At 57.2% G+C, this 23638-nt stretch overlaps 1 protein-coding gene across 1 annotated transcript in view; it reads left to right on the top strand.

The window, feature by feature from the left end:
• The window catches only part of LOC142499873 (kalirin-like), a 376918-nt gene that overhangs the window by 342372 nt on the left and 10908 nt on the right, over nucleotides 1-23638 (top strand). The window contains 2 exon segments of the mRNA XM_075609896.1: nucleotides 9993-10124; nucleotides 11351-11581. Of these exon segments, the coding sequence (XP_075466011.1) occupies nucleotides 9993-10124; nucleotides 11351-11581 (363 nt within the window).

Raw genomic sequence — 23638 nt, forward strand, 5'->3', positions numbered from 1 at the left:
GTGTGTGAGACCCCCGCACTCTGCTGTGTGTGAGACCCCCGCACTCTGCTGTGTGTGAGACCCCCGCACTCTGCTGTGTGTGAGACCCCCGCACTCTGCTGTGTGTGAGACCCCCGCACTCTGCTGTGTGTGAGACCCCCGCACTCTGCTGTGTGTGAGACCCCCGCACTCTGCTGTGTGTGAGACCCCCGCACTCTGCTGTGTGTGAGACCCCCGCACTCTGCTGTGTGTGAGACCCCCGCACTCTGCTGTGTGTGAGCCCCCCGCAATCTGCTGTGTGTGAGACCCCCGCACTTTGCTGTGTGTGTGTGAGACCCCCGCACTCTGCTGTGTGTGAGACCCCCGCACTCTGCTGTGTGTGAGACCCCCGCACTCTGCTGTGTGTGTGAGACCCCCGCACTCTGCTGTGTGTGTGTGAGACCCCCGCACTCTGCTGTGTGTGAGACCCCCGCACTCTGACTGCTGTGTGTGAGACCCCCGCACTCTGCTGTGTGTGAGCCCCCCGCACTCTGCTGTGTGTGAGCCCCGCACTCTGCTGTGTGTGAGACCCCCGCACTCTGCTGTGTGTGTGTGAGACCCCCGCACCCTGCTGTGTGTGAGACCCCCGCACTCTGCTGTGTGTGAGACCCCCGCACTCTGCTGTGTGTGAGACCCCCGCACTCTGCTGTGTGTGAGCCCCGCACTCTGCTGTGTGTGAGACCCCCGCACTCTGCTGTGTGTGAGACCCCCGCACTCTGCTGTGTGTGAGACCCCCGCACTCTGCTGTGTGTGAGACCCCCGTACTCTGCTGTGTGTGAGCCCCGCACTCTGCTGTGTGTGAGACCCCCGCACTCTGCTGTGTGTGAGACCCCCGCACTCTGCTGTGTGTGAGACCCCCGCACTCTGCTGTGTGTGAGCCCCGCACTTTGCTGTGTGTGAGACCCCCGCACTCTGCTGTGTGTGAGACCCCCGCACTCTGCTGTGTGTGAGACCCCCGCACTCTGCTGTGTGTGTGAGACCCCCGCACTCTGCTGTGTGTGAGACCCCCGCACTCTGCTGTGTGTGAGACCCCCGCACTCTGCTGTGTGTGAGACCCCCGCACTCTGCTGTGTGTGAGACCCCCGCACTCTGCTGTGTGTGAGACCCCCGCACTCTGCTGTGTGTGAGACCCCCGCACTCTGCTGTGTGTGAGACCCCCGCACTCTGCTGTGTGTGAGACCCCCGCACTCTGCTGTGTGTGAGACCCCCGCACTCTGCTGTGTGTGAGACCCCCGCACTCTGCTGTGTGTGAGCCCCCCGCAATCTGCTGTGTGTGAGACCCCCGCACTTTGCTGTGTGTGTGTGAGACCCCCGCACTCTGCTGTGTGTGAGACCCCCGCACTCTGCTGTGTGTGAGACCCCCGCACTCTGCTGTGTGTGTGAGACCCCCGCACTCTGCTGTGTGTGTGTGAGACCCCCGCACTCTGCTGTGTGTGAGACCCCCGCACTCTGCTGTGTGTGAGACCCCCGCACTCTGCTGTGTGTGAGACCCCCGCACTCTGCTGTGTGTGAGACCCCCGCACTCTGCTGTATGTGAGACCCCCGCACTCTGCTGTGTGTGAGACCCCCGTACTCTGCTGTGTGTGAGACCCCCGCACTCTGCTGTGTGTGAGCCCCGCACTCTGCTGTGTGTGAGACCCCCGCACTCTGCTGTGTGTGAGACCCCCGCACTCTGCTGTGTGTGAGACCCCCGCACTCTGCTGTGTGTGAGACCCCCGTACTCTGCTGTGTGTGAGACCCGCACTCTGCTGTGTGTGAGCCCCGCACTCTGCTGTGTGTGAGACCCCCGCACTCTGCTGTGTGTGAGACCCCCGCACTCTGCTGTGTGTGAGACCCCCGCACTCTGCTGTGTGTGAGACCCCCGCACTCTGCTGTGTGTGAGCCCCGCACTCTGCTGTGTGTGAGCCCCGCACTCTGCTGTGTGTGAGACCCCCGCACTCTGCTGTGTGTGAGACCCCCGCACTCTGCTGTGTGTGAGCCCCGCACTCTGCTGTGTGTGAGACCCCCGCACTCTGCTGTGTGTGAGACCCCCGCACTCTGCTGTGTGTGAGACCCCCGCACTCTGCTGTGTGTGTGAGACCACCGCACTCTGCTGTGTGTGAGACCCCCGCACTCTGCTGTGTGTGAGACCCCCGCACTCTGCTGTGTGTGAGACCCCCGCACTCTGCTGTGTGTGAGACCCCCGCACTCTGCTGTGTGTGAGACCCCCGCACTCTGCTGTGTGTGAGACCCCCGCACTCTGCTGTGTGTGAGACCCCCGTACTCTGCTGTTTGTGAGACCCTCGTACTCTGCTGTGTGTGAGACCCCCGTACTCTGCTGTGTGTGACCCCCGCACTCTGCTGTGTGTGTGTGAGACCCCCGCACTCTGCTGTGTGTGAGACCCTCGCACTCTGCTGTGTGTGTGAGACCCCCGCACTCTGCTGTGTGTGTGTGAGACCCCCGCACTCTGCTGTGTGTGAGACCCTCGCACTCTGCTGTGTGTGTGTGAGACCCCCGCACTCTGCTGTGTGTGAGACCCCCGCACTCTGCTGTGTGTGAGACCCCCGCACTCTGCTGTGTGTGAGACCCCCGCACTCTGCTGTGTTTGAGACCCCCACACTCTGCTGTGTGTGAGACCCCCGCACTCTGCTGTGTGTGAGCCCCCCGCAATCTGCTGTGTGTGAGACCCCCGCACTTTGCTGTGTGTGTGTGAGACCCCCGCACTCTGCTGTGTGTGAGACCCCCGCACTCTGCTGTGTGTGAGACCCCCGTACTCTGCTGTGTGTGAGACCCCCGTACTCTGCTGTGTGTGAGACCCCCGCACTCTGCTGTGTGTGTGAGACCCCCGCACTCTGCTGTGTGTGTGTGAGACCCCCGCACTCTGCTGTGTGTGAGACCCCCGCACTCTGCTGTGTTTGAGACCCCCGCACTCTGCTGTGTGTGTGTGAGACCCCCGCACTCTGCTGTGTGTGTGAGACCCCCGCACTCTGCTGTGTGTGTGTGAGACCCCGCACTCTGCTGTGTGTGAGCCCCGCACTCTGCTGTGTGTGAGACCCCCGCACTCTGCTGTGTGTGAGCCCCCCGCAATCTGCTGTGTGTGAGACCCCCGCACTTTGCTGTGTGTGTGTGAGACCCCCGCACTCTGCTGTGTGTGAGACCCCCGCACTCTGCTGTGTGTGAGACCCCCGCACTCTGCTGTGTGTGTGAGACCCCCGCACTCTGCTGTGTGTGTGTGAGACCCCCGCACTCTGCTGTGTGTGAGACCCCCGCACTCTGACTGCTGTGTGTGAGACCCCCGCACTCTGCTGTGTGTGAGCCCCCCGCACTCTGCTGTGTGTGAGCCCCGCACTCTGCTGTGTGTGAGACCCCCGCACTCTGCTGTGTGTGTGTGAGACCCCCGCACCCTGCTGTGTGTGAGACCCCCGCACTCTGCTGTGTGTGAGACCCCCGCACTCTGCTGTGTGTGAGCCCCGCACTCTGCTGTGTGTGAGACCCCCGCACTCTGCTGTGTGTGAGACCCCCGCACTCTGCTGTGTGTGAGACCCCCGCACTCTGCTGTGTGTGAGACCCCCGCACTCTGTTGTGTGTGAGACCCCCGTACTCTGCTGTGTGTGAGACCCCCGTACTCTGCTGTGTGTGAGACCCCCGTACTCTGCTGTGTGTGAGACCCCCGCACTCTGCTGTGTGTGTGAGACCCCCGCACTCTGCTGTGTGTGTGAGACCCCCGCACTCTGCTGTGTGTGTGTGAAACCCCAGCACTCTGCTGTGTGTGAGACCCCCGCACTCTGCTGTGTGTGAGACCCCCGCACTCTGCTGTGTTTGAGACCCCCGCACTCTGCTGTGTGTGAGCCCCCCGCACTCTGCTGTGTGTGAGACCCCCGCACTCTGCTGTGTGTGAGCCCCCCGCACTCTGCTGTGTGTGAGCCCAGCACTCTGCTGTGTGTGAGACCCCCGCACTCTGCTGTGTGTATGTGAGACCCCCGCACCCTGCTGTGTGTGAGACCCCCGCACTCTGCTGTGTGTGAGACCCCCGCACTCTGCTGTGTGTGAGCCCCCCGCACTCTGCTGTGTGTGTGAGACCCCCGCACTCTGACTGCTGTGTGTGAGACCCCCGCACTCTGACTGCTGTGTGTGAGACCCCCGCACTCTGCTGTGTGTGAGCCCCGCACTCTGCTGTGTGTGAGACCCCCGCACTCTGCTGTGTGTGTGTGAGACCCCCGCACTCTGCTGTGTGTGAGACCCCCGCACTCTGCTGTGTGTGAGACCCCCCGCACTCTGCTGTGTGTGAGCCCCACACTCTGCTGTGTGTGAGACCCCCGCACTCTGCTGTGTGTGAGACCCCCGCACTCTGCTGTGTGTGTGTGAGACCCCCGCACTCTGCTGTGTATGAGACCCCCGTACTCTGCTGTGTGTGAGACCCCCGCACTCTGCTTTGTGTGAGACCTCGCACTCTGCTGTGTGTGAGACCCCCGCACTCTGCTGTGTGTGACCCCCGTACTCTGCTGTGTGTGAGACCCCCGTACTCTGCTGTGTGTGAGACCCCCGCACTCTGCTGTGTGTGAGACCTCGCACTCTGCTGTGTGTGTGACCCCCGTACTCTGGTTTGTGTGAGACCCCCGCACTCTGCTGTGTGTGTGACCCCCGTACTCTGCTGTGTGTGTGAGACCCCCGCACTCTGCTGTGTGTGAGACCCCCGTACTCTGCTGTGTGTGAGACCCCCGTACTCTGCTGTGTGTGAGACCCCCGTACTGTGCTGTGTGTGAGACCCCCGCACTCTGCTGTGTGTGTGAGACCCCCGCACTCTGACTGCTGTGTGTGTGAGACCCCGCACTCTGCTGTGTGTGAGACCCCCGCACTCTGCTGTGTGTGAGACCCCCGCACTCTGCTGTGTGTGAGACCCTCGCACTCTGCTGTGTGTGAGACCCCCGCACTCTGCTGTGTGTGAGACCCCCGCACTCTGCTGTGTGTGTGAGACCCCCGCACTCTGCTGTGTGTGAGACCCCCGCACTCTGCTGTGTGTGAAACCCCCGCATTCTGCTGTGTGTGAGACCCCCGCACTCTGCTGTGTTTGAGACCCCCGCACTCTGCTGTGTGTGAGACCCCCGCACTCTGCTGTGTGTGAGACCCCCGCACTATGCTGTGTGTGAGACAACCGCACTCTGCTGTGTGTGAGATCCCCGCAATCTGACTGCTGTGTGTGTCAGACCCCCGCACTCTGCTGTGTGTGAGACCCCCGCACTCTGCTTTGTGTGAGACCCCCGCACTCTGCTTTGTGTGAGACCCCCGCACTCTGCTGTGTGTGAGACCCCCGCACTCTGCTGTGTGTGTGAGACCCCCGCACTCTGCTGTGTGTGTGAGACCCCCGCACTCTGACTGCTGTGTGTGTGAGACCCCCACACTCTGACTGCTGTGTGTGAGACCCCCGCACTCTGCTGTGTGTGAGACCCCCGCACTCTGCTGTGTGTGAGACCCCCGCACTCTGCTGTGTGTGAGACCCCCGCACTCTGCTGTGTGTGAGACCCCCGCACTCTGCTGTGTGTGAGACCCCCGCACTCTGCTGTGTGTGAGACCCCCGCACTCTGCTGTGTGTGAGACCCCCGCACTCTGCTGTGTGTGAGACCCCCGCACTCTGCTGTGTGAGACCCCCGCACTCTGCTGTGTGTGAGACCCCCGCACTCTGCTGTGTGTGTGAGACCCCCACAATCTGACTGCTGTGTGTGTGAGACCCCCGCAATCTGACTGCTGTGTGTGTGAGACCCCCGCACTCTGCTTTGTGTGAGACCCCCGCACTCCGCTTTGTGTGAGACCCCCGCACTCTGCTGTGTGTGAGACCCCCGCACTCTGCTGTGTGTGTGAGACCCCCGCACTCTGCTGTGTGTGTGAGACCCCCGCACTCTGCTGTGTGTGAGACCCCCGTACTCTGCTGTGTGTGAGACCCCCGTACTCTGCTGTGTGTGAGACCCCCGTACTCTGCTGTGTGTGAGACCCCCGTACTCTGCTGTGTGTGAGACCCCCGTACTCTGCTGTGTGTGACCCCCGCACTCTGCTGTGTGTGTGAGAACCCGCACTCTGCTGTGTGTGTGACGCCCGTACTCTGCTGTGTGTGAGACCCCCGCACTCTGCTGTGTGTGTGAGACCCCCACACTCTGACTGCTGTGTGTGTGAGACCCCCGCACTCTGCTGTGTGTGAGACCCCCGCACTCTGCTGTGTGTGAGACCCCCGCACTCTGCTGTGTGTGAGACCCGCACTCTGCTGTGTGTGAGACCCCTGCACTCTGCTATGTGTGAGATCCCCGCAATCTGACTGCTGTGTGTGAGACCCCCGCAATCTGACTGCTGTGTGTGTGAGACCCCCGCACTCTGACTCTGTGTGTGAGACCCCCACACTCTGCTGTGTGTGAGACCCCCGCACTCTGCTGTGTGTGTGAGACCCCCGCACTCTGCTGTGTGTGTGAGACCCCCGCACTCTGCTGTGTGTGTGAGACCCCCGCACTCTGCTGTGTGTGAGACCCCTGCACTCTGACTGCTGTGTGTGTGAGACCCCCGCACTCTGACTGCTGTGTGTGAGAGCCCCGCACTCTGCTGTGTGTGAGACCCCCGCACTCTGCTGTGTGTGTGAGAGCCCCGCACTCTGCTGTGTGTGAGACCCCCGCACTCTGCTGTGTGTGTGAGACCCCCGCACTCTGACTGCTGTGTGTGAGACCCCCGCACTCTGCTGTGTGTGAGAACCCGCAGACTAACGAATAATACCCTAAGTACCTTTATTGTGCAGCGCTTAACCGCAGAGCATCGCCGTACATCGCATGTTACACTGCGGCTTGTGCATCAGCGGAAGGACAGAGGGCAGAGGTGTCGTTACCCCTGTGATTCCCCCATATGCGAAAGTACTTTCCTTTGCCTGTCACAGATACACCCTGTATATAGCGGTTTCCCAGCTGCAGTATATAGCACACAGCCCTGGCGCCCGTGCAGAGCGGCTGAGCTTGTCTCTGCAGCTGCAGTATATAGCACACAGCCCTGGCGCCCGTGCAGAGCGGCTGAGCTTGTGCAGCTGCGGTTAGCTGCAGTATATTGCACACAGCCCTGGCGTCCGTGCAGAGCGACTGAGCTTGTCTCTGCAGCTGCGGTTAGCTGCGGTATATAGCACACAGCCCTGGCACCCGTGCAGAGCGGCTGAGCTTGTCTCTGCAGCTGCGGTTAGCTGCAGTATATAGCACACAGCCTTGGCGCCCGTGCAGAGCGGCTGAGCTTGTCACTGCAGCTGCGGTTAGCTGCGGTATATAGCACAAAGCCCTGGCGCCCGTGCAAAGCGGCTGAGCTTGGCACTGCAGCTGCGGTTAGCTGCAGTATATAGCACACAGCCCTGGCACCCGTGCAGAGCGGCTGAGCTTGTCTCTGCAGCTGCGGTTAGCTGCAGTATATAGCACACAGCCCTGGCACCCGTGCAGAGCGGCTGAGCTTGTCTCTGCAGCTGCGGTTAGCTGCGGTATATAGCACACAGCCCTGGCGCCCGTGCAGAGCGGCTGAGCTTGGCACTGCAGCTGCGGTTAGCTGCAGTATATAGCACACAGCCCTGGCACCCGTGCAGAGCGGCTGAGCTTGTCTCTGCAGGTGCGGTTAGCTGCAGTATATAGCACACAGCCCTGGCGCCCGTGCAGAGCAGCTGAGCTTGTCTCTGCAGCTGCGGTTAGCTGCAGTATATAGCACACAGCCCTGGCGCCCGTGCAGAGCGGCTGAGCTTGTCTCTGCAGCTGCGGTTAGCTGCAGTATACAGCACACAGCCCTGGCGCCCGTGCAGAGCGGCTGAGCTTGTCACTGCAGCTGCGGTTAGCTGCAGTATATAGCACACAGCCCTGGCGCCCGTGCAGAGCGGCTGAGCTTGTCTCTGCAGCTGCGGTTAGCTGCAGTATATAGCACACAGCCCTGGCGCCCGTGCAGAGCGGCTGAGCTTGTCTCTGCAGGTGCGGTTAGCTGCAGTATATAGCACACAGCCCTGGCGCCCGTGCAGAGCGGCTGAGCTTGTCTCTGCAGGTGCGGTTAGCTGCAGTATATAGCACACAGCCCTGGCGCCCGTGCAGAGCGGCTGAGCTTGTCTCTGCAGCTGCGGTTAGCTGCAGTATATAGCACACAGCCCTGGCGCCCGTGCAGAGCGGCTGAGCTTGTCTCTGCAGCTGCGGTTAGCTGCAGTATACAGCACACAGCCCTGGCGCCCGTGCAGAGCGGCTGAGCTTGTCTCTGCAGCTGCGGTTAGCTGCAGTTTATAGCACACAGCCCTGGCACCCGTGCAGAGCGGCTGAGCTTGTCTCTGCAGCTGCGGTTAGCTGCAGTATATAGCACACAGCCCTGGCGCTCGTGCAGAGCGGCTGAGCTTGTCTCTGCAGCTGCGGTTAGCTGCAGTATATAGCACACAGCCCTGGCGCCCGTGCAGAGCGGCTGAGCTTGTCTCTGCAGCTGCGGTTAGCTGCAGTATATAGCACACAGCCCTGGCACCCGTGCAGAGCGGCTGAGCTTGTCTCTGCAGCTGCGGTTAGCTGCAGTATATAGCACACAGCCCTGGCGCCCGTGCAGAGCGGCTGAGCTTGTCTCTGCAGCTGCGGTTAGCTGCAGTATATAGCACAGAGCCCTGGCGCCCGTGCAGAGCGGCTGAGCTTGTCTCTGCAGCTGCGGTTAGCTGCGGTATATAGCACACAGCCCTGGCGCCCGTGCAGAGCGGCTGAGCTTGTCTCTGCAGCTGCGGTTAGCTGCAGTATATAGCACACAGCCCTGGCGCCCGTGCAGAGTGGCTGAGCTTGTCTCTGCAGCTGCGGTTAGCTGCGGTATATAGCACACAGCCCTGGCGCCCGTGCAGAGCGGCTGAGCTTGTCTCTGCAGCTGCGGTTAGCTGCAGTATATAGCACACAGCCCTGGCGCCCGTGCAGAGCGGCTGAGCTTGTCTCTGCAGCTGCGGTTAGCTGCGGTATATAGCACACAGCCCTGGCGCCCGTGCAGAGCGGCTGAGCTTGTCTCTGCAGCTGCGGTTAGCTGCGGTATATAGCACACAGCCCTGGCGCCCGTGCAGAGCGGCTGAGCTTGTCTCTGCAGCTGCAGTATATAGCACACAGCCCTGGCGCCCGTGCAGAGCGGCTGAGCCTGTCTCTGCAGCTGCGGTTAGCTGCAGTATATAGCACACAGCCCTGGCGCCCGTGCAGAGCGGCTGAGCTTGTCTCTGCAGCTGCGGTTAGCTGCAGTATATAGCACACAGCCCTGGCGCCCGTGCAGAGCGGCTGAGCTTGTCTCTGCAGCTGTGGGAGCGGAGCTTTGAAGCCGAGCCAGGCAGCTCCAAACCTTTAAATTATGATGTGGGAGTTTTGAGTCTCAAACAAACAAAAAAGTGAATCCATACGCTCCACGGCGTCCTCTGGAAGCGCAGAATCCTCCGGTGACAGGTCGAACAAGACAGCGGAGCGGGGAAGGTTCCGGGAAAGCGGCGTCTCTTCAGAGAAGGGCGTTAGTGAAGTTTTAGGAAGATCAGACGTCTCGCTCCTGACACTTCCCCTCGTGTTCTGCACGGTAGTATTTACCTCTGGCGCAGGCGGCACTCCGTTTCCCTTCGTGTTCTGCACGGAAGTATTTACCTCTGGCGCAGGCGGCACTCCGTTTCCCCTCGTGTTCTGCACGGTAGTATTTACCTCTGGCGCAGGCGGCACTCCGTTTCCCTTCGTTACGCTTTTAATGCTAATGGGAAAGAAACATATCCTTTCAGTCCCTCTGGGCCATGAAGGGGTTAAAATGATCTAGAAACGATCCTCCCTAACAGAAGCATTAGCGTTAACTAAACGATGCCAAGCTTAGGGGCGCATTGGGGATCATTCACTTGGATGGGTGCACATAGACTTAGCACTGTTTAGTCTCTCCGGGCCCACTGACCATGTAAATGATGTGTTGTTGCTGTGTTTGGAGGTAGGTTTTCTGGACTGTTTGCAGGAGACCGCTGAGGCTTTGTATGTTGTTTCAGTTCCTGTCAGGTGTGGATACATGGTGCAAGCTGTGCAGTGACGGAGGCCTGCCCTCTGACATGCAGGGACTAGAAATGGCCATTCATCATCACCAGTCACTGTATGAGGAGGTTACACAGGCCTACACGGAGGTAAGAACCCGCCCCGGGGGGTTCACTAAATGGCTGACAGTGCAGCAGAAGAGGACCAAAGATGAAAAGTTCTGTGTGTAAGATCATGTGACCAGGCAGTCACTAGTTACAATTGGTGCACTGCTAAAGAGAGGGCGGGGCTCAAAAAGGGGTGTGCCAGAGCCTGTTGCAGAAGGGGATGTGACTTTGTAAATGGTTGATATAGAAACAAAAAATGCTTGTTACATTATAATACATTAAAAATGTAATTCAGAGTTGTTTAAAAAAAAATGCTACAAGTATTTTCTCATAGTACTGAACGGATTTATTTAAAAACACATGTAGGATATTGCTGGCTCTGCTGCTATAACATACTTGGAAATATATAGGGATATGATATACGCTGTATCATTATACATTGTTCCAAACAGAACTCCAGCATCCTCTGTGTGCCGATGTCACTCCACGTACAAAGTCATTTCCGCTAGTGTACGACCGTGTGCGTTCTGCAGGGCAGGGTCCTCGCGTAACTGAATAACCCCGGAGAAATCGCGCGCTTTAATCGGCTGCGTCACTGCAATTTAATACAGGAATGTTATCTGAAACGGGGGTCTGTGCAGTATTAAAGGAAACAGGAGGAAGGGGGTCAGAGAGAAGGCTGCTGGTGTAGTTTTAATATGGACACATTTTATTTTCCTATACAGCTCTGACAATGCGCTCAGCGCTGCACATACAATGTGTGCAGGCACAGTAAGTCCCTGTCCCGAAGAGCTTACAATCGAGTTTTGGTGCCTGAAGCACAGATGGATAAAGTGACGCACACAGCTCATGAATTCACACAAAGTTGCTCCTAGTGCAGGATTGGGCACCTCCACAACACCAGTCCTTAAGGGCCACCAACAGGTCTGGTTTTCAGGGTATCCCTGCTTCAGCACAGGTGGCTCAATCAGTGGCTCAAGTCGAAGACTGAGCCACCTGTGCTGAAGCAGGGATATCCTGAAAAGGGCCACCAACAGGTCAGGTTTTCAGGATATCCCTGCTTCGACTGAGCCACTGATTGACCCACCTGTGCTGAGGCCGGGATATCCTGAAAACCTGACCTGTTGTTGGCCCTTGAGGACTGGAGTTGCCCGCCCCTGCTATATATATATATATCCCCGCCCCAGCCGCACCCCCACACAATGCGTGGCGCTGGACATGACGGTGTATTTTGTGGTGTGACCCGGATGTGGATCCTTCTCCCCCAGGTCAGCCAGGATGGGAAGGCCTTACTGGACATGCTCCAGCGCCCGCTGAGCCCCGGGAACTCCGAGTCACTCACCGCCACCGCCAACTACTCCAAGGCCGTCCACCAGGTGCTGGACGTGGTGCACGAGGTGCTGCATCACCAGCGCCGGCTGGAGGGCATCTGGCAGCACCGCAAGGTCCGTCTGCACCAGAGGCTGCAGCTCTGCGTCTTCCAACAGGACGTGCAACAGGTGAGGTCACCTCCAGAGCGCCCCCCTCGGGGGTTACAGAGGGGGAGCTAATCATTATCTGGCCACGGAGATTAAGGCAAGTTTTGGGGTCTCCCCGGCTGCAGAATCCAGGGCATCTGTGTCTCACGTGGGGCATCTGTGTCTCATGTGGGGCAGTATGCTCATGTGGGGCATCTGTGTCTCACGTGGGGCAGTATGCTCATTTGGGGCATCTGTGTCTCACGTGGGGCAGTATGCTCATGTGGGGTATCTGTGTCTCACGTGGTGCAGTATGTTCGTGTGGGGCATCTGTGTCTCACGTGGGGCATCTGTGTCTCACGTGGGGCATCTGTGTCTCACGTGGGGCATCTTTGTCTCACATGGGGCATCTGTGTCTCACGTGGGGCATCTGTGTCTCATGTGGGGCAGTATGTTCATGTGGGGCATCTGTGTCTCACATGGGGCAGTATGCTCATGTGGGGCATTTGTGTCTCACGTGGGGCAGTATGCTCATGTGGGGTATCTGTGTCTCACGTGGGGCAGTATGTTCATGTGGGGTATCTGTGTCTCACATGGGGCAGTATGTTCACGTGGGGCATCTGTGTCTCACGTGGGGCATCTGTGTCTCACGTGGGCATCAGTGTCTCACGTGGGGGAACTGTGTCTCACGTGGGGGAACTGTGTCTCACGTGGGGGAACTGTGTCTCACGTGGGGCATCTGTGTCTCACGTGGGGCATCTGTGTCTCACGTGGGGCATCTGTGTCTCACGTGGGGCATGTGTGTCTCACGTGGGGCATCTGTGTCTCACGTGGGGCATCTGTGTCTCACGTGGGACATCTGTGTCTCACGTGGGGCAGTATGTTCACGTGGGGCGGTATGTTTACGTGGGGCGGTATGTTTACGTGGGGCGGTATGTTTACGTGGGGCGGTATGTTTACGTGGGGCGGTATGTTTACGTGGGGCGGTATGTTTACGTGGGGCGGTATGTTTACGTGGGGCGGTATGTTTACGTGGGGCGGTATGTTTACGTGGGGCGGTATGATGTTTACGTGGGGCGGTATGATGTTTACGTGGGGCGGTATGATGTTTACGTGGGGCGGTATGATGTTTACGTGGGGCAGTATGATGTTTACGTGGGGCAGTATGTTCCTATGGGGCAGTATGCTCACGTGGGGCAGTATGTTCACGTGGGGAGGTATGTTCCCGTGGGGCAGTATGCTCACGTGGGGCAGTATGCTCACGTGGGGCAGTATGTTTACGTGGGACAGTATGTTTATGTGGGGCAGTATGCTCATGTGGGGCAGTATGTGTACGTGGGGCAGTATGCTCATGTGGGGCAGTATGCTCACGTGGGGCAGTATGCTCACGTGGGGCAGTATGTGTACGTGGGACAGTATGTTTACGTGGGGCAGTATGCTCACGTGGGGCAGTATGTGTACGTGGGGCAGTATGCTCACGTGTGGCAGTATGCTCACGTGGGGCAGTATATGTACGTGGGGCAGTATGCTCACGTGGGGCAGTATGTGTACGTGGGGCAGTATGCTCACGTGGGGCAGTATGTGTACGTGGGGCAGTATGCTCACGTGGGGCAGTATGCTCACGTGGGGGGGGGTATGTGTACGTGGGGCAGTATGTTTACGTGGGGCAGTATGTTTACGTGGGGCAGTATGCTCACGTGGGGCAGTATGCTCACGTGGGGCAGTATGTTTACGTGGGGCAGTATGCTCACGTGGGGCAGTATGTGTACATGGGGCAGTATGCTCACGTGGGGCAGTATGTGTACGTGGGGCAGTATGCTCACGTGGGGCAGTATGTGTACGTGGGGCAGTATGCTCACGTGGGGCAGTATGCTCACGTGGGGCAGTATGCTCACGTGGGGCAGTATGCTCACGTGGGGCAGTATGCTCACGTGGGGCAGTATGTGTACGTGGGGCAGTATGCTCACGTGGGGCAGTATGCTCACGTGGGGCAGTATGCTCACGTGGGGCAGTATGTGTACGTGGGGCAGTATGTGTACGTGGGGCAGTATGCTCACGTGGGGCAGTATGTGTACGTGGGGCAGTATGTGTACGTGGGGCAGTATGCTCACGTGGGGCAGTATGTGTACGTGGGGCAGTATGCTCACGTGGGGCAGTATTGTTGCCCTTGTTTTGCAGCTGGGAGATGTGGATACATACAATGGCCTCCTTTACGCGCACACAATCCTAACTTGGCAGACATTTATTGGATGCGATTTCCCAGCTGTTCACCGGATCCTGGTAACGATCTCCGAGCCGCTCCCGGTAATCCGGGGGATTCCGTGCCGGTGATCCTGGGAATTTCCATCAGCGCAGCGTTCAAATGAAGACTGTGCGCATTTATTTAACTCTTTAGTTGCCATGGGGGCCCTGAGCTCCTGGCAGTGACAGGGTTAAGCACACAGCTGCGCTACTGTAACCACTTGGGGCCAGATCCACAGAACTTGGTTAGTTGCGTTACCGTGATGTTATGTCTTGTTACATTCCTGCGTTAACTATAAGTGCACTGGCGCCGGTCCTCGGCCCGCCTCTTATTGCGCATCACTATTACTGGCGTGCGCTATAGTGAGCGCAATGCACTTTCCGTCAGATAACAGGACTTCCGTGCATTGCGCTCACTATCACGGACGCCGGAAATAGTGATGCGCAATAAGAGGCGGTCCCGGTAACGGCGCTTATGCACTTCTAGTTACCGTAGGAATGTAACGGGGCGGTGGTGGTCACACTTGCGTGGGGCGTTACACCGCTCCAGACCCCGAAATGAAGAGGGAGGCGCGTCCGGTTATTGGAAGCTCCCGCGATTTAGCGCTGACTTAGCGGGACGCTTACAGGCGCAATCCAAGCCGTTAGGTATTTTCTGCATAGGATGGAAGTAGGGGGCCCCAGACCTGGACCCCATGAATCTGAGCTCCGGGGACCCCCTGCTTTCCGAGATACAGACTTACGTAGGGGGTCCCGGTATCTCCTGCAAGTTTAAAGCTTCCACGGCACGCACCCCAAAATGAGGCCGCCATGGATGATGTCGCAGCTTCTTATTGGCCCGCAGGGCGCGGGAGCTGGGAGAGGCCGCAGTTACGTGAACCCAGGTAGATGAGTGTAGCGGCTTGTGGAGGTAAGTCTCTCGGGAAGCAGGGGGTCCCCAGAGCTGAGATTAAAGGGGTTCAGCTCCCGAGACCCCCTGCATCAATCCTATGTATAAAACTGAGAACGCATGAGAAGCTTTGGTTGTCTCTCTGCGCCTGCGCTGTGGTGTTAAACACCGGCTGGTTTGTGTTACACATACAGTACTTAACTTTGTGAATATGCGGCAATCTCAGGGAAAATAATGTCCGCGGCTGATTTTGGTAACGATGGTATGAGTCCCGTGGTAACTCCGCTCCGTGGGTCTCACCCTGTGACTTAGCAACACTCTGCGTTGTCCTTCTGTGCCCCTGCTTCCTGCTAATGGATTTCATACGCAGAAAATCTATATCTCCACATCAAACGCGCTTCCATCGCAGGAGATTTATTCCGGAAATAGTGCCGAGCTCCTAATTTCATTGCGTGTCACCTGAGAATGACTTCGTGTCACAGCTGTCACTTCTCTGCAAGTTACTGGCCATTTCTCCGTGTGAAATCATCCTGGATCACAGGGCAAAAATGGACATATATTTTGGGAGACGTTCCTGAAGTCGGAGAGCTCTCTACGTGTTCCTTTCCCTTCTGCACAGTTCTAGATCTTATGCAGATTGTCACATTTCCTACAGTGGCGAGAAAGCCCAATGATAATTACCGAAATTCCACCGTTTTTCCATGATAACCTTCTTGAATCAGAACCAGTATTTTCTTAAATATCCAATAGGATTTATATTAACCAATTCCACGTCTTTTAAAACAAAATTATGTATGAATTAGATAAACGATGAGTCAGGGAACGTGCAAAAGAACCCTGGTTTTATCAGCGAAATTAAAGGGGATAAATAGATAAATGCTGGTTTGGAGAAGCCTGGTGGTGGGAGAGTGCTGGTTTGGGGAAGCATGGTGGTGGGAGAGTGCTGGTTTGGAGAAGCAGGGTGGTGGGAGAGTGCTGGTTTGGGGAAGCATGGTGGTGGGAGAGTGCTGGTTTGGGGAAGCATGGTGGTGGGAGAGTGCTGGTTTGGAGAAGCCTGGTGGTGGGAGAGTGCTGGTTTGGGGAAGCCTGGTGGTGGGAGAGTGCTGGCTTGGGGAAGCCTGGTGGTGGGAGAGTGCTGGTTTGGGGAAGCCTGGTGGTGGGGGAGTGCTGGTTTGGGGAAGCCTGGTGGTGGGAGAGTGCTGGTTTGGAGAAGCCTGGTGGTGGGAGAGTGCTGGTTTGGGGAAGCCTGGTGGTGGGAGAGTGCTGGTTTGGAGAAGCAGGGTGGTGGGAGAGTGCTGGTTTGGAGAAGCCTGGTGGTGGGAGAGTGCTGGTTTGGAGAAGCAGGGTGGTGGGAGAGTGCTGGTTTGGGGAAGCATGGTGGTGGGAGAGTGCTGGTTTGGGGAAGCATGGTGGTGGGAGAGTGCTGGTTTGGGGAAGCATGGTGGTGGGAGAGTGCTGGTTTGGAGAAGCCTGGTGGTGGGAGAGTGCTCGTTTGGGGAAGCCTGGTGTTGGGAGAGTGCTGGTTTGGGGAAGCCTGGTGGTGGGATAGTGCTGGTTTGGGGAAGCCTAGTGGTGGGAGAGTGCTGGTTTGGAAAGCCTGGTGGTGGGAGAGTGCTGGTTTGGGGAAGCATGGGGGGTGGTGGGAGAGTGCTGTTTTTTTGGAAGCCTGGTGGTGGGAGAGTGCTGGTTTGGGAAGCCTGGTGGTGGGAGAGTGCTGGTTTGGAGCAGCCTGGTGGTGGGAGAGTGCTGGTTTGGAGCAGCCTGGTGGTGGGAGAGTGCTGGTTTGGAGAAGCATGGTGGTGGGAGAGTGCTGGTTTGGAGAAGCCTGGTGGTGGGAGAGTGATGGTTTGGAGAAGCCTGGTGGTGGGAGAGTGATGGTTTGGAGAAGCCTGGTGGTGGGAGAGTGCTGGTTTGGGGAAGCCTGGTGGTGGGAGAGTGCTGGTTTGGGGAAGCCCGGTGGTGGGAGAGTGCTGGTTTGGTGAAGCCTGGTGGTGGGAGAGTGCTCGTTTGGGGAAGCCTGGTGGTGGGAGAGTGCTGGTTTGGGGAAGCCTGGTGGTGGGAGAGTGCTGGTTTGGGGAAGCCTGGTGGTGGGAGAGTGCTGGTTTGGGAAGCCTGGTGGTGGGAGAGTGCTGGTTTGGGGAAGCCTGGTGGTGGGAGAGTGCTGGTTTGGGAAGCCTGGTGGTGGGAGAGTGCTGGTTTGGAGCAGCCTGGTGGTGGGAGAGTGCTGGTTTGGAGCAGCCTGGTGGTGGGAGAGTGCTGGTTTGGAGCAGCCTGGTGGTGGGAGAGTGCTGGTTTGGAGAAGCATGGTGGTGGGAGAGTGCTGGTTTGGGGAAGCCTGGTGGTGGGAGAGTGCTGGTTTGGGGAAGCCTGGTGGTGGGAGAGTGCTGTTTTGGAGAAGCAGGGTGGTGGGAGAGTGCTGGTGGTGGGAGAGTGCTGGTTTGGGGAAGCCTGGTGGTGGGAGAGTGCTGGTTTGGGGAAGCATGGTGGTGGGAGAGTGCTGGTTTGGAGCAGCCTGGTGGTGGGAGAGTGCTGGTTTGGGGAAGCCTGGTGGTGGGAGAGTGCTGGTTTGGGGAAGCCTGGTGGTGGGAGAGTGCTGGTTTGGAGAAGCCTGGTGGTGGGAGAGTGCTGGTTTGGGGAAGCATGGTGGTGGGAGAGTGCTGGTTTGGAGCAGCCTGGTGGTGGGAGAGTGCTGGTTTGGGGAAGCCTGGTGGTGGGAGAGTGCTGGTTTGGGGAAGCCTGGTGGTTGGAGAGTGCTGGTTTGGGGAAGCCTGGTGGTGGGAGAGTGCTGGTTTGGGGAAGCCTGGTGGTGGGAGAGTGCTGGTTTGGGGAAGCCTGGTGGTGGGAGAGTGCTGGTTTGGGGAAGCATGGGGGGTGGTGGGAGAGTGCTGTTTTTTTGGAAGCCTGGTGGTGGGAGAGTGCTGGTTTGGAGAAGCGTGGTGTTGGGAGAGTGCTGGTTTGGAGAAGCCTGGTGGTGGGAGAGTGCTGTTTTGGAGAAGCCTGGTGGTGGGAGAGTGCTGGTTTGGAGAAGCCTGGTGGTGGGAGAGTGCTGGTTTTGAGAAGCCTGGTGTTGGGAGAGTGCTGGTTTGGAGAAGCCTGGTGGTGGGAGAGTGCTGTTTTGGAGAAGCCTGGTGGTGGGAGAGTGCTGGTTTGGGGAAGCCTGGTGGTGGGAGAGTGCTGGTTTGGGGAAGCCTGGTGGTGGGAGAGTGCTGGTTTGGGCAAGCCTGGTGGTGGGAGAGTGCTGGTTTGGAGAAGCCTGGTGGTGGGAGAGTGCTGTTTTGGAGAAGCCTGGTGGTGGGAGAGTGCTGGTTTGGGGAAGCCTGGTGGTGGGAGAGTGCTGGTTTGGGGAAGCATGGTGGTGGGAGAGTGCTAGTTTGGAGAAGCCTGGTGGTGGGAGAGTGCTGTTTTGGAGAAGCCTGGTGGTGGGAGAGTGCTGGTTTGGAGAAGCCTGGTGGTGGGAGAGTGCTGGTTTGGAGAAGCCTGGTGGTGGGAGAGTGCTGGTTTGGGGAAGCCTGGTGGTGGGAGAGTGCTGGTTTGGAGAAGCCTGGTGGTGGGAGAGTGCTGGTTTGGGGAAGCCTGGTGGTGGGAGAGTGCTGGTTTGGGGAAGCATGGTGGTGGGAGAGTGCTGGTTTGGGGAAGCAGGGTGGTGGGAGAGTGCTGGTTTGGGGAAGCCTGGTGGTGGGAGAGTGCTGGTTTGGGGAAGCATGGTGGTGGGAGAGTGCTGGTTTGGAGAAGCGTGGTGGTGGGAGAGTGCTGGTTTGAGGAAGCCTGGTGGTGGGAGAGTGCTGGTTTGGAGAAGCGTGGTGGTGGGAGAGTGCTGGTTTGGGGAAGCCTGGTGATGGGAGAGTGCTGGTTTGGGGAAGCCTGGCGGTGGGAGAGTGCTGGTTTGGGGAAGCCTGGTGGTGGGAGAGTGCTGGTTTGGGGAAGCATGGTGGTGGGAGAGTGCTGGTTTGGGGAAGCATGGTGGTGGGAGAGTGCTGGTTTGGGGAAGCCTGGTGGTGGGAGAGTGCTGGTTTGGGGAAGCCTGGTGGTGGGAGAGTGCTGGTTTGGGGAAGCCTGGTGGTGGGAGAGTGCTGGTTTGGGGAAGCCTGGTGGTGGGAGAGTGCTGGTTTGGGGAAGCCTGGTGGTGGGAGAGTGCTGGTTTGGGGCTGCTTTGCTGCCTCGGGCCCTGGATGGCGCTCCATCACTGACACAGCCATGAATTCTGCGATGTATCAGACGATTCTAGAGGAGAATGTCAGGGACCCAACCCGGAAGTGAGGGGATTTCCACGGGGAGACGCCGTGATCGGGGCGGAGGCGGCCTTCTCGTCTAAGATTATCTCCTGGTCCTATTAGAACCACGTTGCCACGGATTTGGGATAAGCTTATACTCACATCAATCCTGTGTGTCTGTTTCTGGTACACGGCATATTGCACTATTGTGTGGTTTTTATAAATCTTTTCTGGTTACGACACCGGCGCTCCCCACGGTTTGGACATCTACATCAGGAATTGAGGAGGCCAGTTATACGCAGGCTTTAATCTGCAATCCGGCGCTGTGTTATTATTTTATTTAATAACACAGCGGAGAGGAACCTGCCAGGGGGCAGGGAGAGAGTGCTGCGTGCAGCACACAGGGGGTTACACATACAAGACCCTGTGGCACTGAAGGGGTTACTCATATCACAGGCAGCACCGCTGCTACGTCCCTTCCATGCCAGAGCTTTACCGCATCCTGCCGCGGATAATGGCAAATAGTTTTAGGATCACTATGGCAACAGCAATTCCTGTTGTATCTTCAAAGGTTAACGATCGCCCTGATCATCTGATGTCATCTCGCCTGTTTCCCTCAGTTTAACCTCTTCCTCTCTGGATTGGAGTTCACCATATCTTGCCTACCCTTCCCCAGCGCATAAAGGGTTAATTTGGATACAGTTGCAGGATCCTCACCATTGGGCACATGCAAATAGGTCTGGGGGGGGGGGGCAACTCCAGTCCTCAAGGGCCACCAACAGGTCAGGTTTTAAGGATATCTCTGCTTCAGCACAGGTGGCTCAATCTGTCGCTCAGTCAAAGACTGAGCCACTGATTGAGCCACCTGTGCTGAAGCAGTGACTGATTGAGAAACCTGTGCTGAAGCAAGGATATTTTGAAAACCTGCCCTGTTGGTGGCCCTTGAGGGCTGAAGTTGCCCACCTCTGTGATAGGTAGCTTTTAATTGCTCTGTTTATATGGAATACCAGATTTTACAAGCAAGTGCGCTCCTGATATGACGGCTCCGCAACACCTGCAGTGCAGCGATTGTTTCATGAATAAAACATGTAAAATAGAAGTGGCAATAACTTGCTGCTCCTCGATCTCTAAGCTGCGGTAATTAGTAATTAGGAAGCACAGTGTCCCGCACGCTGGCCCTTACGTGCAGCAATAGGTGCTATACAGTAGGTGCACACCTGGTTCTTAGTACAGTAGGTGCAGGGCATATGCATTACATACAGTAAATAGCTAAATAGCAGACCAGTCGGAGGTATGGAGATAGCCAGGTAACTGCGAGGATTCTTCGCAGACCTTTCGCAATATCCCGCATTTATCTGACTCAGTTACACACCAGTTTATCAATATTTAAGTGAACCAAAGTGTTCTGATAAATGTGTTAATATAGCTGTTTTTCAGTTATTTTTCATTTGATGCCAACGCCTTTAGTAACCGTACATTAAAATGAAACCACGACATGTCTGCACACGGCTTAGTCCGAGTCTCCTGAATCATGCGCATCATTCACCCCAAATGTAAACGTGCGCTGTCCCGGCGCTGTGCGAGATAATCACTGATACAGATCCCTTCCCAGACTGCACCACTTCCCCAGGCTGCTCCTTCCTGAGGTGGGGGCCGTTTCACTGTGTGAGCCTCCCCGAGCATACGGCGAGCGCAACCTGCTCGCTTCTCATTCCGCAAATATGCAAATCGGCGCCCCGGAATAACACAGCTCGCCGCCTTCATATGCTAATGAGGGGCCTGGGCCTGCTGACGGATTAATACGTTCCATTTCATGGGGCCCATTATCCGCGTGCGGAGTAACACACGCAGCTCTCTATAGAACACACAGGATAACCCCGAGGCCGTGGCACAGAGGCTCGTACAGACGGGACCCCATGCCCGCGGCCCCCCTCATTGTCAGACAGAGACCCCCCCCCCCCCTGCCACACCGCGGGGCACGCTATCTGCTGACAACAGATGAGCTATCTCTAACATGTCCCTCCCACCCACCCAAAGAACCGCTCGCCGCGTTATTATCCCTGGGGGAAGGTTCTGTTCCCAGCACTTTTATTTCATTTAAATCTTATTCATATATTTAATATATTTTCCGATTTCACAAACAATAAAATCAATCATAAAACAGTTCACATCAAATAATAATAATAATATTTATAATTTTATTAATAATAATAATAATAGTTATAATTATAATAAGAATCATGATAACAAATCCAAAACATCAAGTAATACCATCTCAGATCTAATAATAATAATATTAATATTTTATTAGTATCATAAAACTATCATGATAACGATAATAATGTCTGTATATTTCCTATAATATACTCGGAGGTGTACCTCCCACATCCTTCTCACTCAATCAATGTTAGCCGGCAATATTTCTTTTATTTATTATGTTAGACCTTATTTCGCCTGTTAAACGTGAATCTTTTTGTTTCCCTGTTTCTCGCTCTCGCGTTTCTGAGAGCGCCCTACCCCGCGCCCTACCGCGCGCCCTACCCCGCGCCCTACCGCGCGCCCTACCCCGCGCCCTACCGCGCGCCCTACCCCGCGCCCTACCCCGCGCCCTACCCCGCGCCCTACCCCGCGCCCTACCGCGCGCCTTCAAATATTTTCCTTATCCAATTTCTTTGCTCTAATAGAACTGATTCCAAATATTTCCCCCACATTTTGGTTGCTCCCCGTGCTTATCATTGTTTGCTCCCTGTGGGTTTGTGCTCGCTCAGACGTGGCCTGGGTTTGTGCCTGCTCAGACGTGGACTGGGTTTGTGCCCGCTCAGACGTGGCCTGGGTCTGTGCCCGCTCAGACGTGGCCTGGGTCTGTGCCCGCTCAGACGTGGCCTGGTTTGTGCCCGCTCAGACGTGGCCTGGGTCTGTGCCCGCTCAGACGTGGCCTGGGCCTGTGCCCTCTCAGACGTGGCCTGGGTCTGTGCCCTCTCAGACGTGGCCTGGGTTTGTGCCCGCTCAGACGTGGCCTGGGTTTGTGCCTGCTCAGATGTGGCCTGGGTTTGTGCCCGCTCAGACGTGGCCTGGGTTTGTACCCACTCAGACGTGGCCTGGGTTTGTGCTCGCTCAGACGTGGCCTGGGTTTGTGGCCGCTCAGATGTGGCTTGGGTTTGTGGCCGCTCAGATGTGGCCTGGGTTTGTAACACACGGAAATTGATGGACAGAGCTGCAGAATTTGATATAACCCACTATCTTTTGTGTCCCTCAAGTTCTCCTCATGTCACACTGTCACACTGTCACACTGTCTCCCTGTCTCACTGTCACACTGTCTCCCTGTCACACTGTCTCCCTGTCACACTGTCACACTGTCACACTGTCTCCCTGTCACACTGTGTCCCTGTCACACTGTCTCACTGTCACACTGTCACACTGTCACACTGTCTCCCTGTCACACTGTCTCCCTGTCACACTGTCTCCCTGTCACACTGTCTCCCTGTCACACTGTCTCCCTGTCACACTGTCTCACTGTCACACTGTCTCCCTGTCACACTGTCTCACTGTCTCACTGTCACACTGTCACACTGTCTCCCTGTCACACTGTCTCCCTGTCACACTGTCACACTGTCTCCCTGTCACACTGTCTCCCTGTCACACTGTCTCCCTGTCTCCCTGTCACACTGTCTCCCTGTCACACTGTCTCCCTGTCACACTGTCTCCCTGTCACACTGTCTCCCTGTCACACTGTCTCCCTGTCACACTGTCTCCCTGTCAGACTGTCTCCCTGTCACACTGCCCACTGTCACACTGTCACACTGTCTCCCTGTCTCCCTGTCACACTGCCCACTGTCACACTGCCCACTGTCACACTGTCTCCCTGTCACACTGTCTCCCTGTCACACTGTCTCCCTGTCACACTGTTTCCCTGTCACACTGTCTCCCTGTCACACTGTCTCCCTGTCACACTGTCTCCCTGTCACACTGTCTCCCTGTCACACTGTCTCCCTGTCACACTGTCTCCCTGTCTCCCTGTCACACTGTCTCCCTGTCACACTGTCTCCCTGTCACACTGTCTCCCTGTCTCACTGTCACACTGTCACACTGTCACACTGTCTCACTGTCACACTGTCTCCCTGTCACACTGTCTCCCTTTCACACTGTCACACTGTCTCCCTGTCACACTGTCACACTGTCTCCCAGTCACACTGTCTCCCAGTCACACTGTCTCCCTGTCACACTGTCACACTGTCTCCCTGTCACACTGTCTCCCTGTCACACTGTCTCCCTGTCACACTGTCTCCCTGTCACACTGTCTCCCTGTCACACTCTCACACTGTCTCCCTGTCACACTGTCTCCCTGTCACACTCTCACACTGTCTCCCTGTCACACTGTCACACTGTCACAGTGTCACACTGTCACACTGCCCACGTGGATGCACAGCGGGTTCACCAGGTAAGGGCTGGCCAACTCCAGTCCTCATGGGCCACCAACGGGTTAGGTATTCAGGATACCCCTGCTTCAGCACAGGTGGCTCAATCAGTGGCTCAGTCAGATTGAGCCATCTGTGCTGAAGCTGAGCCACTGATTGAGTTACCTGTGCTGAAGCAGGGGTATCCTGAAGACCTGGTGGTGGCCCTTGAGGACTGGAGTTTTCCGCCCTGCACTAGGTGATAAGTTCCGTGATACATGGATTGTCGGCGGCACCGGAAGAACACGCTCTTAGCGTGGTGTTGACGTGTTTGCCTTGATACAGGGGTGGAGCAGACAGATGT

This window comes from Ascaphus truei, chromosome 7 (assembly GCF_040206685.1).
Source record: "Ascaphus truei isolate aAscTru1 chromosome 7, aAscTru1.hap1, whole genome shotgun sequence".
Taxonomy (NCBI): domain Eukaryota; kingdom Metazoa; phylum Chordata; class Amphibia; order Anura; family Ascaphidae; genus Ascaphus; species Ascaphus truei.